This window comes from Lactuca serriola, chromosome 5 (genome assembly GCF_051521515.1).
Source record: "Lactuca serriola cultivar US96UC23 chromosome 5, Lser_US96UC23_V15, whole genome shotgun sequence".
Taxonomy (NCBI): domain Eukaryota; kingdom Viridiplantae; phylum Streptophyta; class Magnoliopsida; order Asterales; family Asteraceae; genus Lactuca; species Lactuca serriola.
Genome location: NC_136412.1, coordinates 18,865,751 through 18,885,207, shown reverse-complemented (window position 1 = coordinate 18,885,207; position 19,457 = coordinate 18,865,751). Strand labels below are relative to the sequence as shown.

Sequence of the window (19,457 nt, the reverse complement as noted above, 5' to 3'; positions counted from 1 at the left end):
AGCGAGTGCATCAGACAACAAAGTAGATCATCTGAAGCAACTCATCGAAGATACTGCAAAGAGAATGAATGAAGGAGGATCAAGTTCTAACGACCCTCCACAACACGATACTTCAGTTGAGGGGGAGGGCACATCTTCGTCATCACAGGCGAGCTCTCATGTTGAGGTGGAGAATTATTCTCCAGCTGCTCCCGAAAGCTCATCTGCACCCGAAAGTCCAGTGGTACCGGAAAGCTCAACACCGCACGAAACTCCTATAGCTCCAGAAACTCAAGACACACCTGAAAGCTTATCTGTCGAGGGGGAGAATGCAAATATGTCTTACGACTATGATAGTAAATCTGAACTAGAAGAGATGGTAAACACTGAATTGGATCCATCTTATGATCCAAACTACCCTCCTCTTGTCAAATGGACCAGAGATCATCCTGTTTCTCAGGTTGTCGGTAATGTCTCTGAAAAGGTCCTGACCCAATCACAACTAAAGGCAAAACAAACTTCCTTATTTTCAAAAGTAGAATTCTGTATGTTTAACTCCTTCGTCTCAAAAGTTGAACCAAAGACAGTTAACACTGCTCTTGATCACTCCGATTGGGTTCAAGCTATGCAAGATGAACTAAATGAATTCGAAAGGAATAAAGTTTGGCGTCTCATTCCAACTCCTCAAGATGCCTCAGTTGTTGGTCTCAAATAGGCCTTCAGAAATAAGATGGACAAGGAAGGCAACGTGATACGAAACAAAGCCCGTCTAGTAGTGAAAGGATATTGTCAGGAGGAAGGAATCGACTATGAAGAAACTTTCGCTCCTGTTGCTAGGCTGGAATCCGTTAGAATATTTCTTGCCTATGCTACACACAAAAACTTTGAGGTCTACCAAATGGATGTCAAGTGTGCATTTCTAAATGGAGAACTTGAAGAAACCGTGTACGTGGAGCAACCTCCCGGATTTGTCAATGAAAGGTTCCCCAATCATTGTTACATTTTGGACAAAGCCGTATATGGACTGAAACAAGCTCCGAGGGCCTGGTATGAAACGCTAACCAAATTTTTAAAGATGTCAAAATTTAAACAAGGTTCGGTTGACCCAACGTTCTTTCGTAAGAAGGAAGGTAACCACCTTATGATCGTTCAAATTTATGTCGATGATATCATCTTCGGCTCAACGAATCCTGGCTTAACAGCTGAATTCAGAAAGCTGATGGAGACTAAATTTGAAATGAGCTCAATGGGTCCAATTAACTTTTTCCTTGGTTTAAACATTAGACAGGGACCCGAAGACATCTTTATTAATCAGGAAGCTTACACAAAGACTCTCCTTGCAAAATTTGGCATGATGGGAGGTTCAAAGGTTAAAGTTCCAATGGCGTTCGGCACCAAGCTTACTCCATCATTGGATAAGCCAGCAGTTGATATTACGCTATATCGCCAGATGATTGGTTCACTGATGTATCTTACTGCTAGCAGGCCTGATATCATGTTCTCTGTTTGTTACTGTGCTAGATTTCAGGCGAATCCGCGTGAACTTCATATGCTTGCAGTGAAGAACATACTCCGTTATCTCAAGCGAACTACCTCTTTAGGCCTATGGTATCCATCCAACTCAGACTTCTTCGTTCAAGCCTACTCAGATGCAGACCTTGGAGGTTGTGGACTAGACAGGAAAAGCACCACGGGAGGCTGCCAATTCCTAGACGGGAAGTTAGTTAGTTGGCAATCAAAGAAACAAACTTGTGTGTCTTTATCTACAGCTGAAGCAGAATACATTGCAGCTGCCTCCTGTACTTCTTAAGTGATTTGGATCCAAAGTCAACTCCGAGATTATGGACTCAATATGAAAAAGATCCCACTATATTGCGACTCAGAAAGTGCAATTAGGATCTGTCATAACCCAGTGCAACACTCGAAGACTAAGCACATAGCACTGAGGTATCACTTCATTAAAGATCATGTGGAAGATGGGAACGTCGAAATTCATTTTGTTCGAACCACTGATCAACTGGCTGACATCTTCACCAAAGCTCTTCCTGAAGCATCGTTCAACAAAATTCTACAAGGGCTAGGTATGATGGAATCGGAGTCAGTACCACACATTACCTCTCAAACTCAAAAGTGAGAAGCGAAATAGACCGAACGTTCGGGTTCGGGTCTTCTACTAATGTACCGAAATGAACCGAACGCTCGGGTTCGGTTGAATAATCTGCTTTTCGCTCATCTATCAAAGGTAGTTTTCTTGGTTGTAGATCTTATGTATAATTGCTCCAATTGCATTTATTTTATTATCAAAGTTATTCTCTTTTTGAAAATCTATTTTCTTTGGTAACCGAAATAGACCGAACGCTCGGGTTCGGTCCCAAAGTTTTTCACAACCGAAATAGACCGAACGCTCGGGTTCGGTTCCAAAGTTTTTTTTTTAAATTATTTTTTTTCTTTCTTATTTTCATTCCTTCTTTTTCTTTTCTCAAAAATTCCAATATTTCTTTTTATCTGTTTTTTTATTTTATTTCAATTTTTTATTATTATCAAAAACTCCAAAAATATTTTCTTCTTTATTTTCTTTTTGGCTCTAATTTTAATTGTGTGTTCGTTTATGGGGAAATTATTGAATTAGCTAAGTGTCCCTAGAAGCATGCTGTTGTATGTGTCCAAAGCCTCACTTGATTCCGAATAATAGGCCTTATTGACTTGGTATACACAAACCTTGTTTCGTGCCACTACGAGCTAAGTGAAACCCAAAATTCAATACCCAATACGAATTGACGGTGAACAATTAATTTGCTCTAGTTTTCACCATTGAATTGACGGATGTATCTTAATGCTATCTCAAGTTTTTTTTGTGATTCCTATGAAACTGTTACAACCCATAACATTTCTTCCCTTGGGATCCGGTTTTAATTTTTTTTTTGAGATTTTATATTCCCAGCCAGTTTAAATTATTCTCAACCTACTTGTTCAACAGACTACACCGGTCTCACAAGTACTTCGTTCACTTTCTATCTTATATCAAGATTAGGAATGTTGAATCGAAGCGAAAGCCACCCTAATAAGCCTAATTAAAAGAAGCCTTTCAACACTTCTTAATAAGTGTTTGATCGTCATTCAACGGGAAACCACACCAACACTTTAAGGTCTCTCTTGACTTTGAAGGAAGAGATTCATGCCCGGGATCATCTGTTTCGTGTCTTTATTGACATCACATTTTTCACAAAAATTATTGCTTTATTTCTTTTCTTTTACACCCTTAGCACGGAAATCTTTGTTTTTCCAAAATTCAGGTTCTATTAATTACATGTATTTTACTTGGATTGGCAGTCGATTAAAGGCTGTGGTTGATTTTAATCCACGTGGCGGTATTTTTCAAAAGATTTCGTTACAATTTAAAGGGATAAGATGATGACATGCTGACTCAGGCGGGAGTCTAATCGATTTGATTTCAAACGGCGCAAAAGGGAACGCGTGCGAATTGGAACCGTCTCATCTCCAAATGGCGCAGAAGGGGCGCGTGTGAATCTGAAACGGTTCATATCCAAACGGCGCTTGATGGGAGGCGTGTTCTTTGGGATCTGACACTCTCTCTCATGCGTGATCATCGGCTACCCCAACTGTCACGCATCAGTCAACTCCGGAAAACTCTTCGTTTTTTGATAGAAGATTTGGGAAGATCTTTCTCTCTCCTTACCCCACAGTATAAAAGGCAACATCCTCCACCGTTTACCTCTTTACTGCAATTAAAATTCCCAGAGCGCAAGAAATCCCTGAACCTTAACTGTTCATCATCTTCTCCACTTTCTTCAAGCAATGGCAGATTCATCTTCTGTTCACGCAACATCCCACATACTGCCTATTCGCCCACAACAAAGCCTAATCATCGATTTATCCCCTCATGTTACGATGCCTTCATGTTCCCCATTATCGAGTGCTTGAAGTTTTCGCCGATTGCTCCTGCACTTACAAGAGCTGAATCCGTTCCGATGGAGTTCTTGTCGCAGATCTTTGCGACTGCTCACTACGACAAGGTCGTTGACAGAATCTTCTTTGATATTTTTCAGCACAAGGCCTCGATTTCAAAGCAAAGATTTTGCTGGTTGTTAGGGTTTGAACCTGATTCCTCGAGGGTTAACCCAGAAACGATTCCAATGGGGCATTTGTTCAACATGGGTTATACGGAGGTGCTTTCTTCAGTCGCGAAGTTCAAGAAGTCGTGCCTACCGCCACAGTGGAACGGGATGTTCACTGTTCTATTCAAAGGGTTATCTGAAAGAAGCGCTGGATCTGATGGTGCCAGTCGGTTATTATTGTCAATAATGTATGGTGTCTACAATGGCATCAACATGGATTATGCATCTGTTCTGTGGCAACAACTCATCCAGAGTCTCTCCTCTACATCCAGGCATTCTGAAATTTCTTACGCCAGGTTCTGGACTTTGGTCACGAAATGGGTGATGGACAAGTACCACGTCCCCATTGTCGCCGGTGCTTCAATGTGTTCGATTGGTACATTCCATACCACGAAGATTATTGTCTCGGACGCTTCCAAGTTTCCATTCAACGGTTCAATTCCGGAAACCATGTATGGAGATGTTCCTGCTGATAGCCGGATTATCCAGACGTACAAAGGATTCAAGCGTTCTGGTCCGAGGGATCTCACTCCGGAGATGTTGAAGTCTATTCATGACGCCGACAAGCCTGCTCCAAGAGGCAAGAAGGCTGATAAAGGGAAACAGGTGGCGAAAGGGGCTAAAGGCCCTTCTCCAAAGAAGAGGAAACCAACCAAGGCTGCTCAGTCTCCGCAGCCAAAGCGCCGAAAAACTCAGCCCAAGCGAAAGCTGATCATCGCTTCCTCCTCAAGCGAGTCTGAGGGTGAGAGTTCGGATTCTGACGATTCTCCACGAGGCAACACTCCACCCAGATCTCCTACTCCAAAGGTTCATGTCTCTACTTCTCCCATTAATTCTCCACCTAGAACCATTCCTATTTCTATTCCCCTCATAACTTCCACTACTTCAATACCACCCACTTCAATCCCAATACCAACACCAATATTCACCGAAGCAACCACAACATCCACTGCAGATGTTAGAGCCAACATATCTGATACGGGGGTTCATACTGATGCACCCGAAACCACCCCAGCACCCGAAACCACAAAAGCATCCGAACCTACATCTATACCCAAAACAACCCAACCTGAACCTACCCATACTTCAGCTCCACCAGCTTCACCACCACCACCTTCTCCTGGTCATGTTTCAGAGGGTGACGAACCATTCCTTGGCGGGGAAAATATGACGTTTGACTCGGTCTACTATAGTCCGTTTCAAATTCAGAGTGATGACGATGACGATGCTCCCGTTACAAAACGACATCTCAAGGAGCTCCATGACAAAGTTGATTTGCTCATTGCCTCCTCTTCCACTTCTCAGTCATCCCTTTCTGAAGATGCAGTTCAGAAGATTGTTGATGCTTTCTCTAAGGCTCAGCAAGATTCCATTGCTTCTGCAACCTCTGCCATCGACACCTCAACAAAAGCCTGTCAGGCTGCGACCGAAAAAGTAGATAAACTATTTTCTGATGCCTCTTTCCTGTTAAAGTCTTTACAGGAGAGTGCAAATGTTGCTAAGACTACGTTGGAACCAATTGTTCAACAGTTGACAACGTCTGTCTCAACTGATTTGATGTCCTTCGCTTCATTTCGTCAAACACTTTCCGACGACAACTCAGCCTTTCGCACAACCATAGACGAGCATCCTCGAAGCTCCAAGAAGATTTGGCTGCTGAGAACTCTCTTATGGATATTCTTGCCAAGAAGACCACTGCTCTGAAGGTCAAGAGTGTTCAACTCTCCCATTCTCAACAGGAGATTGACTCTCTTCGGTCCGAAAAGGAGGTGATAAAGACGTGTGTTTCGGATGTCCACTCAGCCATCTCAAACATCCTCGAAGCACATGATCCTATCCTTAACTATTCTGTGAGGAGTACCCTTGCAAAAAAGCTCGCTCCCGCCCTTGCCCTGCTAAGCAAAATCGAAGGGCTACTTGATTTCGTGTCCATTCCGAAACAAGGGGGAGAGAAGGAGTCTGTATCCCAACCACCTCATTCCTCAAAGGCAACTCACACTACCGAACCTCCTCCAGTAGGCCAAGCCTCCGGTTCGGGTGTGAAAGACAAAGGCAAAAATATTGCTGAGGAAAAAGAGGAAGAAGACAAAGAAACAATTGCCAACTTGTTGAAGCGTAGAAGTCGACGCAATGAGGCTGATGTCAGTGCTCGTGTGGCAAAAGAGGCTGAAGAAGCTAAACGAAAACAGAAGGAAGCCCACGACCTTCTTGAGAGTAGGAAAACTCTTTTTCCTGCTTGGACCCTCGAGAGGATGATAAAAGAAGCCATCGACACACCGAGTATCTTGTGGCTGGAACCTGTAATTTCTTTTGATTGTTCCAATACTGTCGACTCTCAGTTTGACATGCCACTGACCCGAAAGGCGTTCATCTTTCATGCCTTCTCCAACGTTGCAGATTTCCCGCATCCTCATCCACAGGTTGATCAGGACTTAATCGATTTCTATCTGAAGGCTGCTCAACCTCAGTATCAGACTTGGAGCGCTCAGAAGATTATCAACGTTCGGGTCTTGAAGTCGTATACTGAAGGGAACTTCATTAACATTCGGTTCAAGGTACTTCGGGGATCTGCCAAAACCGAGCATGCCATTTCCCTTGCAGATCTTCCGAATCTCAATCCCCATGATTGGATTATCTTGCACAACATCCTTCTCACCAACGAAGCTGAATATGGTCCGATCATCGACCATCTCAAGAGGATGTTGGTGTGCTACATCATGGAAGTTGCACTGATGGATCAGGAGATAGCAAGCGTATTTAAGAAGAAACCAAAAATATCTCCTGTTGGCTCTGCCAGTGATCTGAACCAAATGCAGATGGGCAGAATTGACTCAAGAAGAATTCAGTCATGTTTACCAGACACGAAGGACAGAAATGTCTTTTTGCCTTGGCTGACAAACATCTGTACACTACTTCCTGCTTAGAGCATGTTTTGGGGATCATCCACAGATGCAAGCAAAACTCAGCGGATGATGTCAAGTACTTCGATGATATGATACAATGGTACATTCGGTTCAGACAGACTATTCTCGCTCTTATCACACGTTTGTTTGATACTGTAAAGAAGACACCCGCTGCTGGCCCAAGTAAGAAGAAGTAGTCTCGCTCCAATCTGACGCAAAGGGGGAGATTGTTGGGTTGTGTTTTGTATTAAGTGTTGCGTCCATTGGGCTCGTTAGCTAGTCCGTTTTTGTATCTCCGGTATAGGCCTGTCCATCCGTGAGTATAGTAGGGTTTATTATAAATATAGGTGCTTGCATGCATCTTAGGTTAACGATAGTAACGATAGATCAGAGCATTATTCAGAAGTTTTAATTATCGTTCTTGTAACCCTAAATCCTCTACAGCGGAAGTTCTTAGTCGAGCTCTGCTGAGGATTGTTTGAATTAATCATTCGACACATTGTGATTCAATCTTGTCTTGTTTATTGTTTTATGTTCTTCGCACTACCTGTTACAAAGATCTAATCGATCTTCAAGTTTATTTAATAAATTATCATATCGCGGTACTTCTATTGATCACTTTGATTATCTTTTACTTCAATCATCTAGCTTAAGTCAGATGCTACATCGATCTTGGTCCTCTGAGCCATGTAATATACTTATCTTAGTCGGACTCGATTTGATATGACCACTAGGGGAATATTAACAATCATCTCCTTAGTCATTACTGACACGATGGTAACAACAGACATGAACAAAACATAATCAATTACTAGTTCCTTGGTAACCTTGTGACTTTCCCTTATCCAAGTGTGAGTCTTGTGCTTCCGGTAGTATAGGCCTCCACTACCATTCACAACTACTCATACTTGTCCCAAGTATTGTATCGTAGTTTTCCAAGTCACCATACAAGAAAATCACATAACAATTCAGCACACCAGATAACAAAACCAAGTTTTATATTACTTCTTGAAACGATTACACATATGTTCAAGTTCAACCTACGCTATGCCCCTAATAGGCTACACTACAAGATACTTTCTGCATGGCTACCTCATATCCCGATATTTGGATATGTGGATCCTCACTCCTGATCCCTTACATCCTCGCCTGCTTCATGAAGGATCATCTGGAATGCCCTTGCCTTTGGCTTTGGTGGTACGTTTGGCCTTGCAGCTCCTTCCAATTTTTGGTAGTCTTACTTGTAGTGCCCTTCTTCATTACATTCGTAACACACCCTCTTATTGAATGTAAACTCATCGGCGTAATGCCCAGACTTTCCACGTTTGAAACATGTCTCCTCCGCGCCACATTTTCCTACGTGTTTCTTCTAGCACTTATCGCACCATCTTGCCTCACCTCCTCCTCCTTCAGACCTTGAACCAGACTTGCTCCTCTTGTTGGATTTTGATGATCCATCGAACTTCCTTTTATCACTAACGCCGACTCTCTCCAGACCCCTTTACCTTAACTGGGTCTCAACATTTTTGGCTGCTCTAAAGGCTGCCTTCAACGTGCTCGCCATTTTGACCGTTGGACCAAAGTCTGATGGCAATTTGTTAGCAAACTTCTCTATCTTGGCAAGTTCACTTGACACCAATGTTTTAAAAACCGGTTTTTTAGTTGAACCGGTATGGTGACCGGTTCTCGGGTCGACCACCGGGTCAACCGGTTTTAATATTTTTCATGTTTTTTCCTTTTTTTTCTACACATACATACATATATAAATCATGAATTTGATGTTTACAAGTTCAAACATTAATAACGCACATAAAAATAAGTTTTAGATGAATCCAAATACATTAAAATAACACATAACCATAAGTTTTAGTGTTTTACATCAATCCATAGACGTCAAAAAGAAAATAAAATATAATACCGAAACAAAATATAGTTTTAGAAGAATACAAACACATAAAAAAAACTTTATAACGTTTATCATATGTTTTTATTTAGAGAAAACTAAATAGATTTGAAAAAAAAACACCAAAGTTTATTATGTAAATGGATCTTTTTCATATGTTTTTATTCGGTTTAACCGGTTCAATCGGTTTATTTTGACCGGTTCAACCGGGTTTTTCTAAAAACTGGTCGGTTTAATCCGGTTAAGAAATCGACATATAACCGGTAATAGTTGAACCGATCACTCTCCCGGTTCCCAGTCCAACCAGTTCGACCGGCCGGTTCAAACCGGTTTTTAAAACATTTGTTAGCACCAAGTATGGAAACAACTTCATCTTTTCGGTGAACGCATTAGCATAGTCATCAATGCTCATTCTCCTCATCTTCAAGTTCTGGAACTCATTGTTTAGATCTATCAGATCGATTTCGGAGCAGTTTTGCATTTTTAACTGCTTCATGAACGCTTCTCAAGACATCTTCAAGGCTTCTCCTCGTGGCATCGTATCTGCCAATAACTTCCACCAAATTAAAACTCCGATCTTTAGTTGTCTGACCGCAAAGACAGTTTTCTGCTTGTAGCTACAGTTACTGTGACATCCCCATTTTTCTCGGCCAGAAAATATCAATTTAGTTTATGCTTTTAAAATAAAATCAGAGTACTTTTCCAAAAGATGATGCGGAATTTGTTCCCAAAACAAAATATAATAAAAATTTATTAAAACATTTCTTAAAGAAATATATTTTCATTATATAACAAAACATCGGGATATCATGTTCCGATACAGACCAAAAACATAAACAGTACATTATAAGCCTTACAACAGATATTTACATCGACTGGCCTATAATCCAAAAATCCCTCTTCAACCTCCAAACTATGCTCTGGGTCCACTACCTGTAGTATAAAAATCTGAGTGGGTCAGGCTTCGGGGCCTGGTGAGCATATAGGGGTTTCAACCCACAAATAATAGATTTATTAATTTTCATCAAACAACAATAAATTTATTAATTTCAGCAAACAACAATAAACTTGATTACCCGTTCCCGTTATCCTCACTTTACGCCCCTAAACACCTTGCATAAGGGACCTAGCCTAAGGATTTTCATCGGGGTGACAATACTGTTTTAGGGGATTCCTCAGCAATTTATGTCAAATAAGGCAACCATGTGGGGGAGGGATTATACTATTGAACACTAAGTTCACAAACACCTACAGGTTGTGAGTCTGCTAGCGTTCTACTGGACTGTCTAGAAAAGTTTGTGGTCATCATATATACTCCACTAGATGACTGAAACAATAACAATATCGAGGCCTCTCATCATATTAACACACATCAACTATTATATATACTCATGTTTTACCCAACATATTTGTAGATAAAAATACATATACAGTTTAAAACTTGTATAAAATATTTATTCAACACCCATCTCAAATAAACAAACAATAAAATTACACATAGCACGTATTTTATAGAAAATACTTCATATCTATGTGTAAGAAGAAAGTGACTATACACTCACTTGTTAAGACGATAATTGCGCAGCACCTCGTCTCTTAAAATAATCTTTTCTGATAAAACCGGGATGTTTTCCCAAACACCAGGCCTTGCGAGGGTTGGGTTTCAAACCGAAAAGATAAATTTCTCGGGTTCTTCGGGCACTCGGGAACGTATTTTGGGTGTTGGAAATGATGTCGAGGCTTCGGGGGAAGTCGAAATGATAAAAATATTGTTTAAGGGGTGAAAAGTAGCAATTTTCCAAAATTACCCGAGAGATCTCGCAACCCTTCTATTTATAGGGGCGAGGTTTGGAGCTCTGGCTGAAGGAAGGGACACGCAGCAGCAACAGCGAGGCTCGGACAGGGTACGCGTCGGTTGCGAGGGCGAGGTACGTGGCTCGCTTCGGATCTGCCACTAGTGCGAGGTGCGTCGAGTTCTTACTGGGCCGCACCTTCGGTCGAATCAACAACGAGCATGTGGCGGACACAAGGCGGCCTCGCATGTGAGGTGACGTGGCCGAACCCCAACCATGCGAAATTCCTCGGTTTTAGCATTTTTCTCGAATTTTGTGTCCCAAACTTCTAAAATCCATAACTTTCGCATCTGAGCTTTGTTTTCAACAATCTTTATATGCACGCTTAGGTAAAATAATGCTCTACAACTTTCGTTTAGACTCCATTGGCTAATTTTGAATTTAATTTTAATATTATTATTTTTAACAGACCGGGACAGGAAAATCCGTTAAAAATTCATAACTTCTTTATCTGATGTCCGTTTTCGTCTGTCTTTTTTTATCATTGTACTACTATTGACGAGACCTTTGATTCTCTTTTAGTTTGTGTTGGCTAAAAATCACTCGATCTAAAATTCGAGTTTTTAGTTGTCTACTGCTAAGCTGAAACTTAGAAAAATCATAACGTCCTCATACGAAGTCAGATTTGGGCGTTCTTTTTATGAAAGTTCTCGGTTTAACAAACTCTACGACTTTCCTTTAGATCACCAAGGCTAAAAAGTAGTTTATCGAAAACTCACTTTTTACGTCATTCAGCGTCGTGCCAGGTTTGTCGTGAAACTTCGACAGGTTATAATTTCTTCATAATAACTCAGATTTCAGTACTCTTTATATCTCCGGAATCCTTGTTCCAACCACTACAACTTCATTCTTAAATATCGGGTTTATCTAACGTTTATTTTCGACGCTTATTTTTACCCTTAATTCATTAAATTATAATAATTAAGCATAAAACACATAATAATAAGATAATACATTTTATTATTTCAAAATAAGTTACAAAGATTGACATAGACTATTACATCATCATTAGTGCCTAGTCTAGAAGCACGAGTGTTACAGTTACAACTTTCAAATATCATTTCCATTTCGGAGATCTAATCCATAATCTTTACTGGTTTCGGGCTTCTGGAAAGACTTGGTGGCTTGGCACCCAAGAAGTTCTTTTACATACGCTCATCTCTGTCGATTCCTCTCTCCGGGTCATTCCTCCTTTCCCCTTGGGGTCCAGCTTGACTCACAGTGCGACTGTAATTTCCTTCCTCTGACTGTTTAACGATCAGTTCAGGTTGTTCAACAGGCATCGAAGGTTCATCCCTCTTGTTTAGCAACATTTGCCTCATATCTTTCCTTTATTCGACCATCATAACCCGAATCATGGCTTGTACTCCAGCCATTGTGACTGGCTCAGGTGCAGCTTCTATTATTGGCACTTGCTCAATCCATTGGGGATGAGGTTACTGATTCCTGTTTCCATTCGCGTTTCCGACTCCACTTTGGGTTCTTGCCATTTCGATCTATACACCAAAGTAGGTGCATTAAATCTTTATTTACGATAGATGTTTAAATTCTCATCGTCACTCCGAAAAGTTACATGGCAGTTCTAATACCGTAATTAAACGCTTAGAAATCTGAACACATAAAATTTCCAAATCCGGTTGGCAACAGACCATAGATTCGATCAAATAGTAGCATATAAGTCATCTATATAGCTATAACATGAAACATTTAGCACATAGAAGCATTTTAGGCATCTTTCCTAAATTAAACTAGTGCTCGTGTCTAAATTTTAAAAGACACTCATCTCACAATCATCGCTTAGCATTCTAAGTTAAGTGTAGAAATCCTACAAATTCCTAGTTCGCTTAAACTAATGCTCTGATACCAACTGTGACATCCCCATTTTCACGGCCAAAAAAGACCGTTTTGTTTATGCTTCATTTGAAAATCAGAGTAACTTTTAAAGAAATATGTTGCAGAATTTGTTTCAAGAAATCATGATAAATATGTTATCAAAGCATTTTTCGAAGAAATGTATTTTTATTCATTTTAAAACATTAGGATGTCATCAATACAGAAACATAAGCATAAACAGACCTTACATTCATTTACACTAGTGATTTACATCTTCTTTAATCTCTCAGTGTAATTTGACTTTGTATCGAAACCTGTGTTACAAATAAACTGAGTGGGTTAGGTTGGGAAACCTGGTGAGTACATAGGGTTTTCAACCCACAATAATATAATTATTATGTTTAACCATCAAACAATCAACCGAATTACTCATCCCCATTATCTTTTTTATTCTTAAGGATCTACCCTAAGAATCAGCTATCCTTCAATCATTCATTCCTAAGGTTTATCCTAGGGAGTACGCGTGTAGTCAATTGCTGCTAATGTCATCTATTAGGCGCAACTGCCGATATTACCTTTTAGGCGCAGCTGCCAGGATTGTGTTGTTCTCGACTAGGCGCGGCTGCCAATATCATCTATTAGGCGCAACTGTTAGGATTATGATGTTCTCTATTAGGCGCAGTTGCCAATATTATCTTATAGGCGCAGCTGCTAGGATGTTTAGAGTACCTCATCCAAAAACATCTACAGGTTGCGGCGCAACTGCTAATATTCATCTATATCATCTTCCATCCCTTATCACTTATCTACCCATGTTCTACCCAACATATTCATAGATAAAAAATACAAATAAGATCTGAAATAAAGTCTAAATCTTTCATCCAGGATAGATCTGAAGATATAAAATACATATACAACTTAGATCTGAAAACCAAAGTTTAAATCTTTCATCCAGCGTAGATATCAAGGTATAAAATACATATACAGTTTAGATCTGAAGAAAAAGTTCAGATCTGGAAAAAAAAAAAAAAAAAAAAAAAAAAAAAAAAAGAAGTTTAGATATTTCATCCAACATAGATCTCAAAGTATAAAATAAATATACAACTTAGATCTGAAAAACAAAGTTTAAATCTTTCATCTAGCGTAGATATCAAGGTTTAAAATACATATACAGTTTAGATCTAAAGAAAAAAGTTCAGATCTGAAAAGAAATAAATTTAGATCTTTCATCCAACATAGATCTCAAAGTATGAAATACATATACAACTTAGATCTAAAAAACAAAGTTTAAATCTTTCATCTAGCACAGATCTCAAGTAAACAGATAATATGCACACATAGCACGTAAATTATATAAAATACTTCATATCTATGTGTAAGATGAAAGTAACTATGCACTCACTTGATAAGGTGGTGATTCCAACTTGGACAGTGCTTCGCTTCGACGAAACCGGGTGGTTTGCTTGAAAACCGGACTCTACGGGGGCAGAGTTTCTGAACCGAAAAACTCTTTTTTTTTCTCGGAGCCTCCGGGCACTCCGGGGCTTTTCAAGTGTTAGGGAAGTTTCCTAGGATTTTAGGGGTGTTTGGGAGGGCTTAGAGAGTGAATAGAGAGGGAAAGAAAGGGTAAAAAGTGTGAGAAACAAAGGGGCTCTCGAGTGGTATTTATAGGCTAGAAAAGGCTCCAACTCGTTGAGTTTCTGGCCCAACACGTTGAGTTTCTGACCCCCAAATTGTCGAGTTTCTGGTCCAACTCGTCGAGTTGCTGACACGTTTTCGTCATCTGGTGCGAAGAAAGCAATGGCTCAGATTGCGTCACGTCACCCATTCCGCTATAGCACCCTACCGACTTCTAAACCCCGTAACCTTCTCATACGAGCTCTGTTTTCAATGTTCTTTATATCCACACGTAGGTAGGAACAGGAACTACAACTTTCCTTTAGACTCCATCGGCTAATTCTCGACTGATTTGAAATTTAACTGTATGAGAAGATTACACTGCTAAACGATCGTGTAGAATTCATAACTTCTACACACGGACTCCGTTTTCGACTGTCTTTTTATCATTGAACTCCTATTAATGAAATCTTCAATTTGCATTTAGGTTGTTTTGGCTAAAAATCACTCGATCTAAAATTCGAACTTCGGGCTGCACATTGTTATGCCAAATCTTAGAAAATTCATAACTTCCTCATACGAACTCAGATTTGGACGTTCTTTTTATGCACTCTCCGTTTAACGTATACTACGGATTTAGTTTAGATCGCTAAGGCTAAAAGGGACTTTATCGTAAACTCACTTTTTACGTCACAGAGAGTCGTGTCGGTTTTGTCGCGAAACTTCGACAGGTCATAACTTCTTCGTTATAACTCGGATTTCGGCGTTCTTTATATGTACAGAACCCTTGAGACATGTATTATATCTTGGTTAAGGTTATTTACTCTAAATAACCTTCTATCAAAAGGTCATTTTTAATACTCCTTGTCTTTAAATTGATTAGCCCGAATCTGCGGACGTTATATATATATATATATATATATATATATATATATATATATATATATATATATATATATATATATATATATATATATATGAGGATAAAGAATATAAATTACAGCTCCACCTAAACTTAAGTATTAAACCTCTAAACTATACCGTTTTAAATTAGTAAATATATCCGGTTCGGTTTTCCCTTGGTAAATATATCATCCCCATAACATTTCTTTCTTCCATTATCATTTAACTATCTGTGTTTTTTTCCTCAATTATCGTTTATTTCTTCACTCTGTACCCAACAATCAATAATGAGAAGAAAATCTTTTGGAAAAAAAAAAACTATTTCCAGAAAATCACGTAATATTTTAGAAAGGATACGATTTGTTAGGAAATCACTTTAGTATTTTTTTTCTCTAGGAAAATCTTTAACTAATAAAACGACGTAGTTTCATGAGGTTTAGTACCTAAGCTTAGGTGGAACTATAATGTATATTGTATATTCATTTTTTCATATATATATATATATATATATATATATATATATATATATATATATATATATATATATATATATATATATATATATATATATATATATAACCGAATTGGCCAATCAATAGCATGGAGTATATATAGTTGCATGACTCTATAGCACAATACATCCAATCGTTTTTTATTCTACTTGGCCCATACCAAAACCAATAATGGAAAGCAATTAAGTCCATGCATGTTAGCCAACTCCAATTGCTCAGGAGGAATGACTGATAAACTAAATTGCTTCTTTGCCATTAAACAACATTGATCAGACTGATTGATGGATATATGGATGCATCAATTATATAAGAATAGATGGATCAGCTAGATGGTTAGATGGATCGTCTGTAGGTAGGATGTCAATACATTACACTAACATGATTTGAAATTGGGACGGATTTTTTTTTGAATTTGTGTTCGTATCATGTGTAAAAGCTTAATGTCGTGTCATATTATGTCGTGTTTATATTTAGAGATCAACATGATATTAACATGTGTTTGTTGTGTTTTGTATTAAGAATTATAAATTAAATAAACTAAAAGTTTGTTTTATTTTATCTTTTTTTACGTTTGTTGTATTGGTTGTTTTTATCGTGTTTTAATTTTAATCATTTGCATGTTATTAAAGCAAAACACAACGTGGTGCCATGTTTCTTTAATATAATCTTTTTTTCATGTTGGCTAAAAACACGACACAGGTGCAAGATTTACCACCCCTAATTGTGTGAATGTATGGATCAAGTTTTGATTGAAGAATTTATGGATCTATTAGATGAATTTGCTAGATTGATGATTTGATCGAACACGCAGATACATCCAAAGGGTAGATGAATCATACACTACAAATCATTCAATAAAACTACAACTAACATTCATATAGTAACTGTCCACAAAACTATCCATGGCAAATATTGCTTGAAAGACATTTTTCATACCACTCTACAACACTTTGCATAGCAAACATTTGAAATGACAAAAGTGTCCCCATCATAATGTAATTAAAAAAAAAAAAACCTAATCGATTGCGTTCCTAATTGGAAACTTTTTCATCAAGAACATGCAGACACTGGTATATGATCTCAACCGCACGATCAAGTTCATCCTCAGAGATGATCAACGGTGGCACGAGTCTAACAACGTCTCCTTTGCCAGCTGTCAATATCAAAAGACCCGACTCACGACACGCATCAACAAGCTTTGAGGCAGAAACATCCAACTCAATCCCAACAATAAGACCAAACCCTCGTATCTCTTTCACATGACTATTTCCTCCGACTTTTTCCTCCAGTATTTCTTTCAAGTAATTTCCTTTTCTTATAACACTCCCCAGAAACCTCGGGTCCGATATTTTATCAAACACAGCAATTGCAGCAGCACACACGAGGGGCCCACCTGCAAACGTGCTTCCGTGGTCCCCATTGTTGATTGCAGAATTTACTTTTTCAGTCACAAGTGTAGCTCCTATTGGTAAACCTCCAGCTAGAGGCTTCGCAAGAGTCATTATATCCGGGGTTACACCATAAGCTTCGTGTGCCCACAGATACCCAGTTCGACCCAACCCACATTGAACCTAAATTTAACAAATTATTTTTTATTGGTATCCAAATTACCAAAACTAAGATATACTTATTATAGCATTAATGAGTTAGGATGTTATTTATTACCTCATCATAAACAAGTAAAGATCCAGATTTGTCACAAGCAACACGCAAAGCTTGCAAGAAATCTTTTGTAGCACTGTATATTCCACCTTCCCCTTGAATAGGTTCAACAAATACAGCAGCAATTTTGCCACTGGAGATTAGTTCTTGAGCAGCTTTAATGTCTCCATAGTTCAAGAAAGTTACACCAGGCATCACAGGCTCAAAAGGTGTTCTGTAATGCTCCTTGCTAGTCAAAGCAAGCGAACCAATTGTCCTTCCATGGAAGCTGTTACTGAAGGAGATGAATTCAGTAGCTGGATCTGTCTTGTTAGGATGTGAAAATCTTTGAAACTTTCTTGCAAATTTTATGGCAGCTTCATTTGCTTCTGTTCCTGAATTACTGAAAAAAACTCGATCTGCAAATGAACTTGCTACAAGACGTTCAGCGAGATTCACCTGTGAGTAAAAATGCAATTAATTTCTATTTTTGAATCAAACAGAAAAGTATATATGGAATCGAACCTGAGGAAGGGAGTAATAGATATTGCTAACGTGGGCAAGTAGGTTAGCTTGATCGGTGACAGCTTTGACCCAATCGGGATCTCCATGGCCCAAAGCATTAACAGCGATACCTGAGGTTAGGTCAAGATACTCGCGACCTTCAATATCATACAATTTACACCCTTTGCCACTTGTAAGCACTAGAGGAGCTCTGCCATATGTACCAACTATCACTTGTTTTTCAGCCTTCATCACCTCATCTTTGCTAATCGATTTCGCTGCTACTGGTATAGTGTCTGTTAGTTGTGCTCGAACCTCGGTTATACGAGAATTTGAGAGATGAATCGAGCTTCTAGAAAATGCAAATTGGGGCTTCACATTGGGAAAACAATGGTGGCGATGATCGATTGTAGGAAAAATGGGGTTGCTCAAATTGAAAACCGAACTCATCGGGATGGATTGTGTATGATCAAAGAACGATGTCCGCCGCCTTCAAAAACAGGGCAAAAAAACTGCTTATATGATAACTAACAGTTTTTTTAAACCATATTATGATTATCCCAAGCTTGACAATAACAGAATTGAACAGAAAAAGTGGGTGCTACTGTTACAGGTTTAACGTATAAACCTAGGTTCAATTGCTAATTGAAGCACAAAAACATACACAATTAGACATTTTAGATCAAACAGACCAATATTCATTCAAAATCAAATCCGATTTCACATTCAAAGCTAAACTAATTTCATTACAAATGTTTCGATTTTAAAGCTCTTTTATGAGTTATGCATCAATTGACATAAATTCAGAGAACCAAAATAAGCAAATTGATAAGAATGGAATAAGGATAGGTTCAATACCACAGATAAGAAGGGAATATCATAAAGCAGGTAAAAGAAGGAAGACCGATAGCAGGAAGAAAAAATATGAATGGAACCCAGGAAAAAATGGACGAAAAACGAACCTGTAGCTGAGAGGTCGAAGGTCTCCGGTGTAGCTGTGGGGTGCGACTGTCTCCGGCCGGTGGTGGCTTCACAGGGAAGCGATGGCTAATGGCGGCGAGCAGGGAGGACTCGTAGCTTGAGGAGCCAACGATAGGCGTCTGTGAAATGTGTCGCTGTACAATGTGTGTATAAGGTTTTGTTAGGGTAAGGGTATCTTGATAGATTCCTAAAATAAGGTGTTTTTCACAAGGGCGTCCAAGGTAAATCGTTACTAATTTTGGAAAGTTACAAATTTTTTTTTTTAAATCGGGAGGATTTGAGAAGAAATTTAGGGTTATGAAAATTTGAAGTTTTTTTTTTTTTTTTTTTTTCTATTATTATCAAATTTCTGAACACAATAACTTAAAATTTCTATTTTACTTCTTCTTATTTCTTTTAACTCGGAAACACCGAATAATAAATATTTTTCTTTCCCTTTTTTTTTCTATCAAAATTTTCATTCTTTTTTATTTATTGAATTTACAAAAACTTATACCCTGAAAATAAATTAAAAAACTAGTTTTTTAAGTTCGGCCAAATACCCTATTTATTACATAACTGATCTAAAATTATTGTTCTAACCCCATTTTTGTGATCAAGTTCTTTCCGTTAACTTTTTTATGTCAAAAGTGATTTTTAAGAAAAAATGTTTACTAGCTTATAGTTTTTAGGAAAAGCTGGTTTTAAAAAGT

At 38.7% G+C, this 19,457-nt stretch overlaps 1 protein-coding gene across 1 annotated transcript; it reads right to left on the bottom strand.

The window, feature by feature from the left end:
- Positions 1 to 16,489: 16,489 nt before the first annotated feature.
- On the bottom strand, positions 16,490 to 18,937 carry WIN1 (HOPW1-1-interacting 1). The gene is made up of 4 exons (XM_078999912.1): positions 18,747 to 18,937; positions 17,806 to 18,274; positions 17,305 to 17,739; positions 16,490 to 17,210 (listed from the first exon to the last, which is right to left on the bottom strand). Exons 2-4 carry the CDS (start codon positions 18,232 to 18,234, stop codon positions 16,671 to 16,673), a joined length of 1,404 nt encoding a protein of 467 aa, XP_078856038.1. The 5' UTR covers positions 18,235 to 18,274; positions 18,747 to 18,937; the 3' UTR covers positions 16,490 to 16,670.
- Between the last annotated feature and the right edge of the window lie 520 nt (positions 18,938 to 19,457).